This window comes from Rhinoderma darwinii, chromosome 1 (genome assembly GCF_050947455.1).
Source record: "Rhinoderma darwinii isolate aRhiDar2 chromosome 1, aRhiDar2.hap1, whole genome shotgun sequence".
Lineage (NCBI taxonomy): Eukaryota > Metazoa > Chordata > Amphibia > Anura > Rhinodermatidae > Rhinoderma > Rhinoderma darwinii.
The window spans coordinates 431,304,960-431,324,220 of NC_134687.1; the positions used below are offsets into that span (position 1 = coordinate 431,304,960).

The 19,261-nt window shown below is 41.9% G+C and overlaps 1 protein-coding gene across 1 annotated transcript in view; it reads left to right on the plus strand.

The window, feature by feature from the left end:
* Positions 1-19,261, plus strand: part of SGSM1 (small G protein signaling modulator 1) — a 280,772-nt gene that overhangs the window by 207,153 nt on the left and 54,358 nt on the right. The window contains exon 10 of the mRNA XM_075853710.1: positions 19,185-19,252. Coding sequence (XP_075709825.1) covers positions 19,185-19,252 — 68 coding nt within the window. The remainder of the gene's footprint in view (positions 1-19,184; positions 19,253-19,261) is intronic.

A 19,261-nucleotide genomic window follows, 5' to 3' on the forward strand; every position in this document is an offset into this window, starting at 1 on the left:
ATAGTAAATTTGTCATGCCGTGTCCCTGCCCCCTTATGCTATGACCCGCCCACTTAAGATGCAGTAGACGATGACAGTATCACACTTACCGTATATTAACTTATATAAATATATGAATGGCACATACAAAAAGTATGGTGAAGGCCTGTTCCATGTAAAACCCCTTTAAAAAACAAGGGGGCACTCCCTCCGTCTGGAGAAAAAAAGGTTCAATCTGCAGAGGCGACAAGCATTCTTTACTGTGAGAACTGTGAATCTATGGAGTAGTCTACCGCAAGAGCTGGTCACAGCAGGGACAGTAGATGGCTTTAAAAAAGGCTTAGATAATTTGCTAGAACTAAAAAATATCAGCTCCTATGTCAATGTGTAGAAATTTTTCCCTTCCCTTTTCCCATCCCTTGGTTGAACTTGATGTACATGTGTTTTTTTCAACCGTACTAACTATGTAACTGTGTAGGGACACTTCCTCTTGACAATGGGAATGGTAACACGCATTTGTCTATTAGTCCTGGGTACACAAAGACTTTATGTGGAATAAAAGGATTTCCTACAACAGACATGTCAGGAGAGGTGACAGATCCTCTATAGGTCCAGTAGCTCACAAGTGATGTCTTCTCTTATGAGAGTCGTTCTCTTTTCTTTTCTTCTACATCTGACACAGACCGTTATGGCGACTTCTCCTGATGAGATATCTATGCCCCTCGCTCCTGCAGCCATTTCTGGCCTCTCTAGAAGCACAAAAATTCAGACGCCAAAGCCCATACATTATAGGGGTTGTCCAGGTACGGACCAGTTTTTCATACTGATGACCTATCCACATGCCTGGACAACCCCTTTTACTCAGACTAATAAATTCGGACTTCAGACTCTAGAATACATACAGACCCGAGACCTTCTAAACTATTGCTGTCCCCAAACCAGGCTCTCCTAAACAAATACAGACACCAGAACAAGCATGCTAAATAAATACAGACCCCATAACAAGCACCCTAAATAAATACAGACCCCAGAACAAGCACGCTAAATAGACTCTAGACCAGACCCCCTGAATACAGACCCCAGACATGAACCCCTAAACAAATACAGACCCCCAGCCCCTAAATACAGACCTCAGACCAGACTCCTTAAACTAATACAGACCCCCTAAATACAGACCCCTAAACTAATACAGACCCTAGACCAGGCCCCCTAAATACAGACCCCAGAAACTATTACAGACCACAGACCAGACCCCCTAAATACAGATGCTAGACCAGACGTCACACGTCATAGCGACGTCACACATTACACAGTGTACACGTATTTTACATTGCTATGTGTGAGAGAATTAGATGATTCATTTTAAGAATGAATATTTCTCACCAAACAAACTACCTTACAATATCAAAAAACATTATTTTTTTTTTAAATTAAAAAAAGACCTACAAAATTAATATTGGCTTTAATTTTAAATGATAAGAAAATAGTCTTTTTTTGTCCAGTAAATAAAGAAACAACATTTTTTGAGTAGACTAAGAAACAAAAATAAAACTCACCTTTTTAGAATGCAGCATTCCAAAGGCTGGGTTCACACGGGCACATTACGTCCGTAATGGACGGACGTATTTCGGCCGCAAGTCCCGGACCGAACATACTGCAGGGACCCGAGCTCCTAGCATCATAGTTATGTACGATGCTAGGAGTCCCTGCCTCTCCGTGGAACTACTGTCCCGTACTGAAAACATGATTACAGTACGGGACAGTTGTCCGGCAGCGAGGCAGGGACTCCTAGCGTCATACATAACTAGGAGCCCGGCTCCCTGCAGTGTGTTCGGTCCGGGACTTGCGGCCGAAATACGTCCGTCCATTACGGACGTAATGTGCTCGTGTGAACCCAGCCAAAAGGTGAAATTTTTGCTCTGGTCATGAAGGCCCAAAACACCCCCTGTCGTCAAAGGGTTAATAAATTACTCCCACTCTGTACTGTGACGTTTGTGCAATGCGGCATTGCATATTTTCTATTACTCTATTAGACATTAACTTCTATCACAGACCTGTATATTATTTCCTTCTTAGGGTACGTTCACACGGCTTAGCAAAATACGTCTGAAAATACGGAGCTGTTTTCAGGCGAAAACAGCTCCTGATTTTCAGACGTTTTTAGAGCAACTCGCGTTTTTCGCGGACGTTATTGGAGCTGTTTTTCAATGGAGTCAATGAAAAACTGCTCCAATAACGTCCCAAGAAGTGACATGCTCTTCTTTTTCGTGGTCGTCTTTTTACGCGCCGTATTTTGACAGCGACGCGTAAAATAACACCTCGTGGGAACAGAACACCGTAAAACCCATTGAAAGCAATGGGCAGATGTTTGTATGTGTAATGGAGCCGTTTTTTCAGGTATAATTCGAGGCATAAAACACCCGAATTACGTCTGAAAATAGTGTGTGTGAACATACCCTAACAGGCAAGAGTCTTCTTAGACCCTGATTCTTAGTGTGCCTGCAGCCAAATATAATAATTTACATTGCTCCAGAATCCAAGTGAAGTAGATGTATGAAGTTTTATTCTTTACATTTGAGCCGTTTCTCTGTTTTATTCATTCAAGATTATATATTGTGTGTCAAATGTGATGACTCTACAGCCTTGGTCTCTTAGTCTTTTTTTCAGCTTTCAGGCTTCCATGGTTAAATCAGCATATTTTCATGGGCTCTCTTTCCATCTCTCCTCAAGTACTTCTCAGTCAGTGTATGCCTTCCCCTTGTCACCCTTTCACTTTCTTTTGGGTTCAGCAAAACATGTACAGGTTGTAGATGTACAGAGAAAGATAAGCAGGAAAGGCCACGCCCGCAGACCAAGGAGTACAGAATTCTGCAGTTCTATGGTGATGTAATTGAGGAGGGCGGTCCTTTATAATAATGTTACTAGGGACGTCTTGCGTGAAAGATTTTTTTTTTAATCACTTTAGCCTCAGAAATATGTGACATACACATATACATGATTTAAAGGGGTTTTCCCACGAGAGACCTTTATATCCACAGGATATGTCATAAATGTCAGATAGATGCGGGACCCACACCTATATCCAGAACGGGGACCCCTAAACCCTGTTCAGCCGCTGTGTGTTGCGGCTGAATGAGGTGAATTCCGACCATGAAAAGGTTATATGGTCATGAGTTACGTAAACAGCGGAACTCACTGAGCTATGCTGTTTCCGTAACTCCAATAGTAGTGAATGCCAGTTACAGAAACAGCGTAGCATGCGAGCTACGCTGTTTCAGTAACTACCATTAAGTTCTATGAGACTTACGGAAACCGCGTAGCTCAGAGAGCTGCGCTGTTTACGTAACTCACGACCATATAACATTTTTCATGGTCGGAATTTACCTCATTCAGGTAGAGGTGGGACCCGCATGTATCTCACATTTATGACATATCCTGTGGATATGTCATAAATGTCTCTTGTGGGAAAACCCTTTTAAATGCTATGGCCAGAGGGATTATTCCTCGGTATGTAACCCATCTCCCACAGATTGGTTTGTCTCTACACCTCCTATAACCCCTGTGGTTTTCTATGACCACTGAAACTATGCATATATCCAGTTGTCCTTGTTTTTTTTTAATCTCAAGGGTCACATTTATTCTTGTTCAGGCCATTGGTTTGAAGCACATGGCGTTGCTAGCTGATAACATGGCCAGATAAATTTTATATTATGTTTATGTCGTTTAACATAAGTAAGACCCCTGTCAGCAAATATTGGCTTGGCTAGAGCTGGCATTAGTTTGCTACAACCTTTTGAAGTCCAGCATCAGGCTGATATTTTCATGTTTGTATTTTCTTTGGCTGTGTACACATTAGGCCCCATGCACACGACCGTATATTTCGTCCGTAATTGCGGACCGTATTTACGGACCGCAATTACTGACCAATTCACTTCTATTGACCACAGACACCTTCCCGTATATTTGCGGAAAGGTGTCCAGGCCGTAGAGAGCCTCCGCAAAATATAGGACATGTCCTATCTTTTGCTTTTTACGGACCATGCTCCCATAATGTATATGGGAGCACGGGCCGAAATTGCGGGTAGCTGTCCACGGCCGGCCGTGCCCGTAATCGCGGACCGTGATTACGGGCACGGCCATGTGCATGAGGCCTCAGCCTCGGGTTACGTTCATGGGTTCCGTTTGACCTTTCTGCCGGAGGAACACATGAACGGAAAGCCAAATAACTTCCATTTGCATTACCATTGATTTCAATCATGCTTCCATTGCAATTGGTTTCCGTTTGTTTCCGTTCCGTAAGGTTTGTGTTTTCTTAGTGGAAACAATAGCGCAGTCGACTACGCTATTGTTTCTGCTACAAAAACGGAAGCCTTATGGAACAGAAACAAACGGAAGCCATTTGCAATGGAAGCATGATTGAAATCAATGGTAAGGCAAACGGAAGCTATAGTTTCCGTTTGGCTTTCCGTTCATGGGCTCCTCCGACGGAAAGATCAAACAGAACCCATGAACGGAAGCCTGACGCTGATGTGAACAGCAAGGGAATTCTCTTTAATGTACTATAAGGAGTTAAGAATACAGTTGTCTATAACAGAACTGTTTTGAGAACTTCAAAGGAATAAGCAACCAGAAGAATGTTTCAGGAAAGTTAGTTTGACATTTTAATGTATGATGTGCATGATTTAATACTCTGTTGTAGTTTTTACCAAGATAGAGGTTATTAAAAAGTCGGAATAACTAATACGGACTATCCACATATTTATGCTAAAGCAATGAAGTTAAAATTGTGCAGGTTTCTTGACATTATCCTGGCACAGACCGGTAGTATGAGTGAAAATGTTAATAAAGAGAAAAAAACTGAATGATCTTTTGAGATATTCGCAAACTGACAACGCAATGATTTTCCTTGTAATGGTGCACATTAGATAGACTTCTACTTGAAATAAATAGCTTTCCCAAAAAAACGTCAGAATGAAAGCATTATTACAGCCCTGATTTAAATGAATTAAACTTGGAGTAAAACAGAAACATTCCTTATAAAAGAGACTGTTGCAAAACATGTCTTAGGACTTTGTTCCGAAAATGTGACTTAAAATGTGACATAAAAATGCTTATTTCCTTTGATTTATAATACTTTCAAAGCCTAAACATTTAGAAGGTCTATAAATTTATTGGCTAATGTGAAAACTCCCTGAATATTGGACTGTCTTGTGTTTCTGATGGGCATCCCATAGCAAGACTAAAACCTGGAATTTTGCAAGGTATGTGCAATCAACATTACCCTCTTTTTCTGCCAATTGCGGCTATTTCAAATAGCAAAACAAGTTACCTATACATAATGTTTTTTCCAAATAGAAAACCCAGGACATCTGAGTTCCTGGTGAGGAAGTGGTGCATTAGGCTGTTTAACCACTGGGAGAGCAGTCTGTTTTGATGTCCTTTGCATATGACCTCCTGGAGGGCAACTTTCATTAATCATATATACATGGTAGGTGGAGGAGCGTTAGGCTGTGTTTACACAGAGTTTTTTGCAGGAGGAAAATTCCTCCTGCAAAAACTGCTCCAGACGTTTTTTGCACAGTGGTTTGACAAAAACTCGTCAAAACACTCGTCGAGGCGTTTTTTTTCCCATTTCTGACTGATTGAAATGGGGTTTTGTAGGCGGAAACCGCCTCAAGATGGGTCATGTCGTTTCTTTTTACCGCGACGCGGTTTTTCCGCTCGCGGTAAAAAAACTTGTCCGCCTCCCATTGAAATCAATGGGAGCCATTTTCGGGTGGTTTTTTACGAGTTTTGCGGAGCGGTTTCTGCGCCAAAAAACTGTGTGAACTGGGCCTTAAGCATAATTTTAAAGAACTAGGCTACAAGCTGAAGGGAAGGACCTCCAGGGTTGTATTCTCTGGAATACTGCCTGTGCGATGCGCATCACAGGAAAGACAGCGGGAGAAGTTCTGTCATACCCCTACCATGCCGGGTCTGCTTTAACACACTTTCTTAGTAAATGTGCTGGTACCACCATCTTTCCAAATATATCTGTAAATATATGTTAACATGATAACATCATTTAATCCAGTATTTTAATGTACATTTTGGTATACATAAATCCTGGGTAATAATGAGGGTTAGTGCTAGCCTCTGCATCGGCTAACACTTAGTAATGGACGCTGTCAATCAGCCAGCAGCTATTACTAAAGCAGTAGTAATAAAGTTTAAAAGAAAATACAATGACTTAGATAAAATCTTTTATTGAAATAACCCCCCCCCCCCACACACACACACAACCCTCATTAGCCATTTATTGAAATTAAAAAATACCGTCATCCAATTAGTCCTCAAATCCGACATAGTCCAACGACCGAACCTGTAAAAAAAAACACTAAAAAAACACCATTAGTAACACATGTGGTAAGCTTAGATACAGGGCCCATCAGACATGAGCCATGAATCAAAGAATACCATGTGGTAGGCTTAGATACAGGGTCCATGTGCGACACGGTCTGTTAGACACTGTATCTAAGCTTACCACAAGGTGGGCTTAGATACAGGACCCCAGCAGACAGTAATCTCATACTGTATAAGATTGCTGTCTGCTGGGGCTCTGTATCTATGTGAGGCTTAGATACAGGATCCATGTGTGATACTGTCTGTTAGACCCTATATCTAAGCCTACCACAAGGCATTCTTATATACAGGACCCCAGCAGACAGTATTCTTATACTATATTATCCTAACGTGGAAGGCTTAGATACAGGGTCCATGTGTGATACTGTCTGTTAGACCCTGTATCTAAGCCTACCACAAGGCATTCTTATATACAGGACCCCAGCAGACAGTAATTTTATACTATATTATCCTAACGTGGAAGGCTTAGGTACAGGGTCCATGTGTGATACTGTCTGTTAGACCCTGTATCTAAGCCTAACACAAGGCAGGCTTAGATACAGCACCCCAGCAGACCGTAACATTACACTTCCCTCCTCTTCGGCTTCAGTTGCAGTGGATGTCCCAACACCATGTAGCGTCGTGACGTCATCCGCGGCGCACAGCCTCCTGACATCATGACGCCAGAAGACGTCAAGACTTCCGCTGCGCTCGGAAAGGAAGATGGGTAAGTATATGTCGTTACTATAGTAACAGGGGCCTGTGTATTTGATTACATAGGCCCCAGTTACTAATGTAACTTTTACAGATGCGACACGGTCGCAATTGCAACCGCTGCGACCCGAATGTGCCAGTTGCCAGGGATCCGGGGGAACGTGCCAAAGATCCGGGGCTTGGGCCACCAAGGCCTGGTGCTAGCGACGCCCTTGGGACAGACTATATAGGTGGGGGAGAAATAGACTGTGGGGAGAGGATTAGGTAACAGGATAAGGAGATCCTCTTCTTACAAAACAACATTGAAGATAAAAATGCCCAAATAACGTCAAATAATCCCATTTCTGATACTGAATCTGAAAAATTGAAAGGCAAGTCCAAGTGTATGTTCACAAATGCCAGAAGTCTACCAAGCAAAATAGGAGAGCTTGAGGCCTTGGTACTGGCAGGGCCGGCGTTAGGGGGGGGGGGGCAAACTGGGCAATTGCCCAGGGCCCCCATTCTCTTAGGGCCCCCCTGCCCGCGGATGCTACGAGGCTCACGCTGCCCGGTTCATAACATTTATGGTCCTGGCGACACGGGTCCACTCGTGCCCGGTGGATTCACTAGCACTGGAGGGGACCCCGGTGCTAGCGACAGCCACATTTACTTGTATCAGTGACCTCAGGACGCAGATACAAATGAATACTATAGGCTGCAGACCACGTTAGGCCTGCAGCCTCTAAGGTGCTGGGAAGACTTTCTGCGCAGGCCGGTGTGATGACCTAACTGCATCAGGCTGGTCTGCGCAAGCGTCCCGCCCGGAGGATGTTCAGCGCTCCTTCCGTCGCGGGTAAATACAACATTATTTTTTTTTGGGGGGGGGGGGGCTGTGTGGAAATATACAGGGGGAATTGCTGTGTAGCACTATATACAAGGGGGGGCTGCGGCACTATATACAAGAGAGGGGTGCTGTGTGGCACTATATACAGGGAATGGGCGCTGTGTGGCACTATATACAAGGGGGGGGGCTGTGTGCCACTGCATACAAGGGGGGCTGTGTGGCACTATATAAAATTGGCTGTGTAGCACTTTATACAAGGGGGGGCTGTGTGTCACCACATCCAAGGGGGGCTGTGTGGCACTATTTAAAATGGGCTGTGTAGCACTATATACAAGGAACGTGGGCTGTGTGGCACTATATACAAGGGGGGTTGTGTGGCACTATATACAAGAAAGGGGGTGCTGTGTGGCACTATATACAAGGGGGGCAGTGTGGCAATATATACAAGGGGGGGCATTTAAAAAATAAATAAAAGGAAAGCAAAGCAGTGCTCAAAGTGAAGTGGGTTTATTCACCAGACAGTCACTTGTTGAGAAGGATCTGGGTGTACTTGTAAATCATAAACTAAATAACAGCATGCAATGTCAATCCGCTGCTTCAAGGGCCAGCAAGATATTGTCGTGTATTAAAAGAGGCATGGACTCGCGGGACAGGGATGTAATATTACCACTTTACAAAGCATTAGTGAGGCCTCATCTAGAATATAAAAACACCGAAAAAGGCCATACTTACAAATGGACACAGACAGGTCAGAAACGCTGATGAAGGACAGTGAGCAGGTGCTTTAAATAATAATAGCCACTCCCACTAGTCTTGAGGGGAGTGGCGTGTGGTGCATGGGATGTGTAGTAAAAAATAATATATGAATAGTGTATGTGCAAGTGATAATAATAGGGGTGAAATATAAAGGGCAGTAATGAGTAAAGTGCATAAATGAAAATAAATTAATATTGTGTGAAACATGGAGGGATAGTGTGTATGTCATGAGGCGCAGCGTGTATAGCCAGGTAGAAGCCTATTTGTGACGCCTTGATAATACATAGAGCGGGCTACCCAGCTTGCTATGCCAAACAACAGCACACCATACTCTCCCAGCATCAAAGACCCAGCTGTGTCCAAAAGATGCAAATATAAGTAAGAATGAAAAATACCTGGGGTATTCGTAATCATTTTGGCCAAAAGGACGCAAACTCGCAATCCACGACAAGGATCCCCAGTCTTGCGAGTCCCTAACTCCCTAACTGGAACTAAATGTTCCTGGTACACAAACCAAACAGATAAAAACAAGGGGACATATAACACAAAAACCCTGAAAAAGGCCATACTTACAAATGGACACAGACAGGTCAGAAATGCTGATGGAGAGTGAGCAGGTGCTTTAAATAATAATAGCCACTCCCACTAGTCTTGAGGGGAGTGGCGTGTGGTGCATGGGATGTGAAGTAAAAAATAATAAATGAATAGTGTATGTTCAAGTGATAATAATAGGGGTGAAATATAGGGGGCAGTAATGAGTAAAGTGCATAAATGAAAATAAATGAATAATGGGGTGCTAGTGTGTGAAACATGGAGGGATAGTGTGTAGGTCATGAGGCGCAGCGTGTATAACCAGGTAGAAGCCTATTTGTGACGCTTTGAGTGGCTATTATTATTTAAAACACCTGCTCACTCTCCTTCATCAGCATTTCTGACCTGTCTGTGTCCATTTGTAAGTATGTGTTTTTGTGTTATATGTCCCCTTGTTTTTATCTGTTTGGCTCATCTAGAATATGCAGTTCAGTTCTGAGCTCCAGTTCATAGAAAGGATGCTCTGGAGTTAGAAAAAATACGAAGAAGAGCTAATAAGGGGCATGGAGAATCTAAGTCATGAGGAAAGATTAAAAGAACTAAACTTATTTAGCCTTGAAAAAAGATGACTAAGGGGGGACATGATTAACGTATATAAATATATTAATGGCACATACAAAAAATATGGTGAAATCCTGTTCAATGTAAAACCCCCTCAAAAAACAAGGGGGCACTCGCTCCGTCTGGAAAAAAAAGTTCAACCTGCAGAGGTGACAAGCCTTCTTTACAGTGAGTACTGTGAATCTATGGCATAGTCTACCGCAGGAGCTGGTCACAGCAGGGACAGTAGATGGCTTTAAAAAAGGCTTAGATAGTTTCTTAGAACAAAAAAATATTAGCTCTTATGTGTAGAATTTTTTTTTACTTCCCTTTTCCTATCCCTTTGTTGAACTTAATGGACATGTGTCTTTTTTCAACCGTACGAACTATGTATGTAACATCTAGTACAACGTTTCACCTTCTCAATGAAAGCATTTTCAAGGAGGGGGGCTGTTTTGCATTATATACAAGGGGGGGCCTGTGTGGCACGATCTACTAAGGGGAGCTGTGTGGCACTATACAAGAGGGGCTGTGTGGCACTATCTACTAAGCGGGGCTGTGTGGCACTGTCTACTTGGGGACTCTGTGGCATTATATACAAGGAGGCGAGGATTGTGGCACTATCTACAGGGGGGCTGTTTGTGGCGCTATCTACAAGGGACACAGGGGTCATTACTGCTCTGGGGGCACAAAGAGGGCACGGTTACTGATGGGGCACTTTTATTGTGTCAAGCACTGAGGGATCGTTATTACCATCTGGGATACTGCGGATTATGAGTTTTGTTTAGAGGATGGGGTATAGGTGTGGAGGATGCTGGAAAAGCAAGAAACCAACATGTCTGTGTGTAGAGTTGCGGCTGGAATAAGTCGTCACAGTGGTCTGGGCCGGATGGAGAATAAAAGGGAAAGTGAACGACACAAATCAGAGAAAACATCACCTGTTAATCACTAGATATAAATGTGCTGTAATCACTTATATTGTCTGCAGAGCTCCTGTGTATAACTGGAATCTTCCACTATATGGTCACTACATGGTGGTAATATTGTATAATGGTTTTTATTCAGGAACAGTATGGGGGTATTATTCAGTCACTATGTGGTTATGGTGTAGCAGTATTATTCATTAACAGTATGAGGCCATTATTCAGTCACTATTTGGTTATGGTGTGGAGGTATTATTTGGATCTAATAATGTATTGTTATTGGTAATATTGGTCTTATAATATTGAGTTGTGTACAGTAACAGTATGCAGGTAACATTTAATCTGGTATAGTGGTATGATTTAATAACTGTATATGTATATAGATAATTTTTTTTATGTGAGAGGGGGACATAAGTTTGGGTCTTGCAACACTCCTGGACACGCTAGAAATCAGTGATGCAGTTCTCTACACACCGCCTTCTGAATTGATTTAATTATTGATACAGTAAGGGTATGTTCACATCAGCATTTGGTTTCCGTTGATGGGTTCCGTCAGACCTTTCTGTAGTAGGAACCTATCAATGGAAAGGCAAATGGAAACCATTGCATCTGTTTGCATTACCATTGATTTCAATGGTAATGCTTCCGTTGCAAATGGTTTAGTTTGTCTCCATTCCGTAAGGTTTCTGTTTTTTTGACAATCAATAGCGCAGTCGACACTGCGAAACCATTTGCAACGGAAACATTACCATTGAAATCAATGGTAATGCAAACGGAAAGCTATGGTTTCCGTTTGGTTTGTGTTCATGGGTTCTCTTGACGGAAAGGTCTGATAGGAGCCATCAGTGGAACCCCAACACAGATGTGAACAGGCCCTAATTTAGCATTTGGGGCCCCGCTTTTAACTTTGCCTAGGTCCACACTTGTCTAAAACCGGCCTGCCGGGTACTGGAGGAACATATTGATTATAGTTGGTATTGCTGAAACATGGCTAGACTCTTCTCATGACTGGGCTGTAAATCTACAGGGTTTTACACTGTTTCGAAAAGACTGGGCAGATAGGAAAGTTGGTGGTGTATCTCTGTATGTGAGAAGTGATATGAAGGCGAGTGTGAAAGAGACATTAGTGGGTGAAGATAGTGTGGAGATTGAAACCTTGTGGGTGGAATTACAAAGGGGGGTAAACACTGAAAAATTATTTTTGGTGTAATCTATAGACCCCCCCCCCAATATAACTGAGGAGATGGAAGGTCAGCTATATAAACAGATGGAGCGGGCTGCACACGTGGGTACAGTAGTGATAATGGGAGATTTTAATTACCGGGATGTTAATTGGTGTCATGGTTCTGCTACAACTGCGAAGGGGAGAAATTTCTTCAGCCTGTTGCAGGAAAATTTTATGGGCCAGTTCATGGAAGACCCGACTGTTGGATCTGGTTATTTCAAACAATGCAGAGCTTGTTGGCAATGTTAATGTTCGTGAAAACCTCCGTAACAGTGATCACAATATAGTTATATTTTACCTATACTGTAAAAAACAAACGCAGGCTGGAAGGGCAAAAACTCTTCATTTTAAGAAGGCCAATTTCCCCAGGATGAGGGCTGCAATTCAGGATATAGACTGGGAAGAACTAATGTCAAATAATGGTACAAATGATGAATGGGAAATCTTAAAATCCACTTTGTATAATTATAGTGCAAAATGTATTCCTATAAGTATAAACGACTGAAATTAAACCCCACATGGCTTACTCTTTCTGTAGAAAGGGCAATATATGACAAAAAAAAAGGGCATTTGAAAAATACAAATCTAAGGGTACAGCTCTAGCCTTTGTAAATTATAAAGAGCTTAATAAAATCTGCAAAAAAGTAATAAAATCAGCAAAAATAAAAACCGAAAGGCAGGTGTTCAAGGATAGCAAAACAAATCCCCAAAAAATCTTCAATTATGTAAATGGCAAAAAAGCCAAGGTCTGAACATGTGGGACCCCTAGATAGTGGTAATGGGGAGTTAGTCACAGGGGATCAAGAGAAGGCAGAGTTACTAAATGGGTTCTTTAGCTTTGTATATACAACAGAAGAAAGAGCAGCTGATGTAGCCGGTGCCAGTGCTGTTAATACATCAATTGATATAGTTAATTGGTATGCATGTAGATATGGTCCAAGCTAAGTTAAATAAAATAAACGTTCACAATGCCCCGGGATCAGATGGGTTACACCCAAGAGTTCTTAAAGAACTTAGATCAGTTATTTCTGTCCCCCTCTTCATAATATTCAGAGATTCTCCAGTGCTTGGTGTAGTGCCAAGGGACTGCCTCAAGGCAAATGTGGTGCCTATTTTACAAAAAGGGCTCTAGGTCTTTCCCAGGTAAGTATAGACCAGTAAGCTTAACATCCATTGTGGAAAAAGATGTTTGAGGGGCTATTGAGGAACTATATACAGGAGTATGTGACAAAAAAATAGTATTACAAGTGACAGCCAGCACGGTTTTACGAAGAACAGGAGTTGTCAAACCAACCTGATTTTGTTATTATGAAGAGGTGAGCAGAAGTCTAGACATAGGGGCCGCTGTTTTTCATATAGTGTTTTTGGAATTTGCAAAGGCATTTGACACTGTCCCTCATAGTCGTCTAATTGGTAAATTAAGGTCTATAGGTTTAGAAAGTATCGTTTGTAATTGGATTGAAAATTGGCTCAAGGACCGTATCCAGAGAGTTGTGGTCAATGATTCCTACTCTGAATAGTCACCGGTTATAAGTGGTGTACCCCAGGGTTCCGTGCTGGGACCACTATTATTCAACTTATTTATTAATGATATAGAGGATGGGATTAATAGCACTGTTTCTATTTTTGCAGATGACACCAAGTTATGTAGTATAGTTCAGTCTATGGAAGATGTTCGTAAATTGCAAGCTGATTTGGACACACTGAGTATTTGGGCATCCACTTGGCAAATGAGGTTCAATGTAGATAAATGTAAAGTTATGCATCTGGGTACCAACAACCTGCATGCATTATATGTCCTAGGGGGAGCTATACTGGGGGAGTCAGTTGTTGAGAAGGATCTGGGTGTACTTGTAGATCATAGACTAAATAACAGCATGCAATGTCAATCAGCTGCTTCTAAGGCCAGTAAGATATTGTCGTGTATTAATAGAGGCATGAACTCGCGGGACAGTGATATATTAAAAAATTCAGAAGACAAAGCAGCACATCCAAAATAAATAGGAATTTAATCACCCACAAATGTGACGTTTCAGTCCAACAGGACCTTTCTCAAGCGTAAGATTTTGTCTTCTGAATTTTGTGATTTTCCATTTTTTGTGACCTTGAATCAGGTTCCTGTAAGGCCTGCACCCATTATACTATATTTTATTCTGAATCTCCGGTGCTGTCATCACTCTTTTTTTCTAGTGATATAATATTGCCACTTTACAAAGCATTAGTGCGTCCTCATCTAGAATATCCAGTTCAGTTCATAGAAAGGATGCCCTGGAGTTGGAAAAAAATACAAAGAAGAGCAACAAAGCTAATAAGGGGCATGGAGAATCTAAGTTATGAGGAAAGATTAAAAGAATTAAACCTATTTAGCCTTGAAAAAAGACGACTAAGTGGGGATATGATTAACTTATAGAAATATATTAATGGCACATAAAAAAAATATGGGGATATCCTGTTCCATGTAAAACTCCCTCCAAAAACAAGGGGGTACTCCCTCCGTCTGAAAAAAAAAAAAGTTCAATCTCCAGAGGAGACAAGTCTTCTTTACTGTGAGAACGATGAATTTATGGAATAGTCTACCGCAGGATCTGGTCACAGCAGGGACAGCAGATGGCTTTAAAAAAGGCTTAGATCATTTCCTAGAACTAAAAATATCAGCTCCTATGTGAATGTGTAGAATTTTTGTTTCATCTCTTCCCTTTTTCCCATGCCATGGGTTGAACTTGATGGACATGTGTCTTTTTTCAACCGTACTAACTATGTAACTATATGCTATTTTTTCAGAAAATATGACAGAACAGATGCAACAATGCCACTGCAAACTAACGCAAGTGTGCATGTAGCCTAAAACATATGACAAGCATGGTTATTTGTTACCTGCCTTTGCAGATCATACTGCTATAAATTTTGTATTCTTACGCCCTGTTCATACAGAGTTTTTTTGCAGGCAGAAAAAATCAGCCTCAAAATTCCTTTGGGAATTTGAGTCACATTTTGAACTGCCTGCACTTCTTTTAGCGGTTTTCGCAGCATCTTGTGTCTGCAGCAATTGAAGCTAATGCAAGGACTGCGAGCAAAAAAAAACACTGCAAAAACCGATCGGAAACGTGTGCCGTGGGTTTTTTCTGCTTCCCATTGATTCAAGAAAGGACATGCTCCTTTTTTTTCCCCACGAGTGGCCAAAAGCTACCTGGGAAAAAACGCCTCTGCCTCCCATCGATATCAATGGGGGGCGATTTTGGCCATTTTTTGTTGCTGATTCTGACGTGGTTTCCATGGCAAAATCAGATCAAAAAAACTCAGTGTGAACAGGGCCTTGTTCCATTATGTCTACCATGCCATGGCACTGTACTACAAAACTGGCAGTTGCCAAATTATACCCTTGATATTCAGGTATGTATGAAATACATAGTGTGACATCTTGCCCACAGGTTTAATATGAGTACGAAAATCCTTTGGGACACGTCTACAGATAAGGTTTATACCTTTATGAGTAAAATAGGTTGCTACAAATCAATCTTCAGGAATTAGGTGTTAAAAGGAGTTCACAAAGGTCATATCATAATTTTTTTATATCCTTGCTTGTGCTATTTCGTAATAATGAGACCTTTTATACTTTTCCTTCTTTAATAGTAGCTCTCTACAAAGGTGACTGAAACATGGAGGGATATTGACTGATGACCGCTTCAGTATTCGTTTGCACTAGCATTTAAAATGAATTCATTATCTGCACCATTAAGTGACCTTTCATGTATAGAAGCTTGTAAAGTGAAAACATTTTGAAATTATTTTGCTTTGCAAAAGAAAAATAGTTACTAATTTTAAAGGAGTTGATCAGGCTTTTGACTATAAGGATAGTAATTCACTGTATTCTACGATATATTCACTTGTGCTCCCAGGGAATTCAGGGAGAAAAAAGCTTACGATTTTGTAAATCAACAACAACAACCGCAGCAGCAGCAGCAGCAGCAGCAAAGTAGGGGTTTAAGAGAATTTGACCCCTCCACATCTGAGAGTGAAAGTACAGACTCTGAAAGAGTGGACCCATTCTTTGGGACTAGTGGCGGTAGACAAAAATATAGGGGGAGTGCCAGAGGCAGGAATAGAGGCCGGGCAAGAGCTTCTTCCAACAGTGGCAGTAAGTTTTTATCCAACAATCCCCCCATTTCCCGCTACATGCTGAGGGGGCAAAAGGATTTATAAAGGGAAGAGGAACAGATAAATTACAAATTATTAATTTATCAGAACACAGTTTAAGCTTCTTGAGAAGGGGCTTTCATTTGTCCCCACAGTGAAATTTGATTCATTTACCTGGGTGAAGGATTTGAATTTGTTTGCTCGTAAATTGAAATGAATAAAGTTCTTTAAGCATCACAATAGAAAGAAATGTCTGGAAATGGGTCTAGAAGAATCTGATTTGGAAGGCCTAGAAGCCTTGGAAGGGTTGCTTGAGGAATCAAGTAGAGCTCCAGGACTAGGTCCATTTACCAATTTAAAAACCAAAAGTAGGAGACTACCGCCACTGGGAGACTTTACAAATGTTGATCTGTTTGTTGACTTGGTGGGAGATGAGATTAAGGCATAAGGCATATCATTTATTTGATAACATGTCCATGCCCACTGAACTATGTGGGCAAAACGGTGCGACAGTTTCGGCGCCAGATTAGAGAACATGTTGGAGATGTTACAAATGAAAGAGATACTCCCATATCTAAACATGTACATGCAAAACATCAGGGCAGAGCAGAATGTTTAAAATTCCAGGCGATTGAACTGGTGCGTCCTCCAAAACGGGGAGGGGACTGGGACAATCTCATTCTGCACAAAGATGCCCAGTGGATCTATAGGCTGGCTTGTGTACAGCCTGAAAGTCTTAATGAGCAAACAAACTATACCTGTTTTATTTAAATAGATATCCCAATGTTACAACTTACGGTTGTCGAAATATATGTGTAGCTGTCAATCCTGGATATCATACAGTTACTTGTAGTATACCATTTATTGTCTAACAGGTATAGTTGTTCCTTTCTAAATAAATGATTCATATCTTTTAGTGTGGCAAATGTGAATATCGCTTATTTATTCATGCAAAGTGTATTTACAGAGAAGGTGCTTTATCTACGGCAGCTGAGTTGCGGTTTTGAGCTGATCCGCAATTTTTACCCTAATGTTATTATCATACTCTATCCCTGATGAGTATGGGTTTATGTGCAGTAAAGAGATGCGCCTTCAGCCTCCCACTGCGCCTGCACGTTCGGTTGATGTTGTCGATGTTACTTCCGGGTACGTCAGCTGACGGCCGGGAGTCACATGGTCAGACGTCACGAATGAGGTGCCGAAGCCCGGGGGGAGGATTATTAGCTATATCAACTCTGGGTCCCGAGTGAAGCGTGCCGCTGACATCCATGCGTGCATGCTTCCGTGTTGTACAGCAGAATATCTGCTAATGTTTTAATATCGCTGGCACCCTAGCCAGAATGACCAAGTTACAGACCCCTGATGAAATATATGTTTAGAAACGCGTAGGGTCAGGTTAGTGAGGGATCATAGCGTAGGTTACAGCGGCACTGTTGTTTACCCTAGCACCAGGTGATTTAGGAGCGGTAACTGCAGGCTCTGGTGTGTTTTAGGGTCTAATCCACTGTTACACCAATGTTAAAACGCTGATCCAATATTTGTATCTTTCAAGTACATCCAGTTAGAGAGGATTCACAAATGAACCAGTAATTGGAGTATGTGTTTAATACGTTTTTAATGCACACGGTGGGGCTTTTTCACAGTGGTGATTGTACCCCTGTTTTTAGAGAGTTATGAAATAAAATTGATACGTTTTACTCATTCATCACTTCAGTGAATTACAATTGACTATAAGGATAGGTCATCATTGTATGATGTATATGCATTTTGACAGCAAGTAGTTTATTTTGATATTTTAAAGGACATTGCAGAAGTGATTTGAATGTTTCTCATGCGATTATCATCTCAATGCTGTCTTCATTCTGTGATCACAATGCAGCCTACTCAGTGTGAACATAACTTTTCATTGCCCACGTTATTTTTAGGGTTATTCCAGCCAAAAGCATCTTTCACCTATCAACTGGATAGTTGATAAATCATGCTAGATATGACCGCTGTGACTCCCACAGATCACCAGGACAGGGTACTCAACCCCCCCCCCCCCAAGCACAAGATGGCGGATAAAAGGAGTTTGAATAATGCGGCAGTCGGGTGCCCTTCAATGCCGCTCCATTCAGAGTGGGTGTTTCTGTCAGTGCATGAAAGACTGAAAGGAGCGGCAGGGCGCATGTCCGGCCACCGCTCCACACAAACTTCTCCTAGCCACCGTCTTGCGTCTGGAGAAAACAGGGGACCTGGGTTCGTCGTTCTGGCGATCGGTGGTGGTCCCAACAATCCAATCCCCCCCAATATAGCATTTATAACCTATCCATTGGAAAGGTAAAAAATGCTTTAGGCTGAAATACTAAAACACTTATGTAAGTAAATGGGATTGAGTTGTACAAAATTTGTCAATACATGTAAAGATATGAGAGTTAAAGAGGCTCTGTCACCAGATTTTGCAACCCCTATCTCCTATTGCAGCAGATCGGCGCTGCAATGGAGATGAGTAACGTTTTTTTTTTGTTTTTTTTTTAAACGAGCATTTTTGGCCAAGTTATGACCATTTTTATATTTATGTAAATGAGGCTTTCTAAAGTACAACTGGGCGTGTTTAAAGTAAAAGTCCAACTGGGCGTGTATTGTGTTCGTTACATCTGGGCGTTTTTACTTCTTTTACTAGCTGGGCGTTGTGAATAGAAGTATCATCCACTTCTCTTCACAACACCCAGCTTCTGGCAGTGCAAAGACACAGCATGTTCTCGAGAGATCACGCTGTCACGTCACTCACTTCCTGCCCCAGGTCCTGCATCGTGTCGGACGAGCGAGGACACATCGGCACCAGAGGCTACAGTTGATTCTGCAGCAGCATCAGCGTTTGCAGGTAAGTAGCTACATCGACATACCTGCAAACGCCGATGCTGCTGCAGAATCAACTGTAGCCTCTGGTGCCGATGTGTCCTCGCTCGTCCGACACGATGCAGGACTTGGGGCAGGAAGTGAGTGACGTCACAGCGCCGATCTGCTGCAATAGGAGATAGGGGTTGCAAAATCTGGTGACAGAGCCTCTTTAATATACACTAATAAATTGTTAAATGTTCTCCTGTTTCTCTCTTTTTTTTATATATATATTTTATAGTGTGTATTGGGACTATGCAATGACTATTCGTCTTGAGGAAATTGTATATCTCCATTGCCATCAACAAGGTATGCATT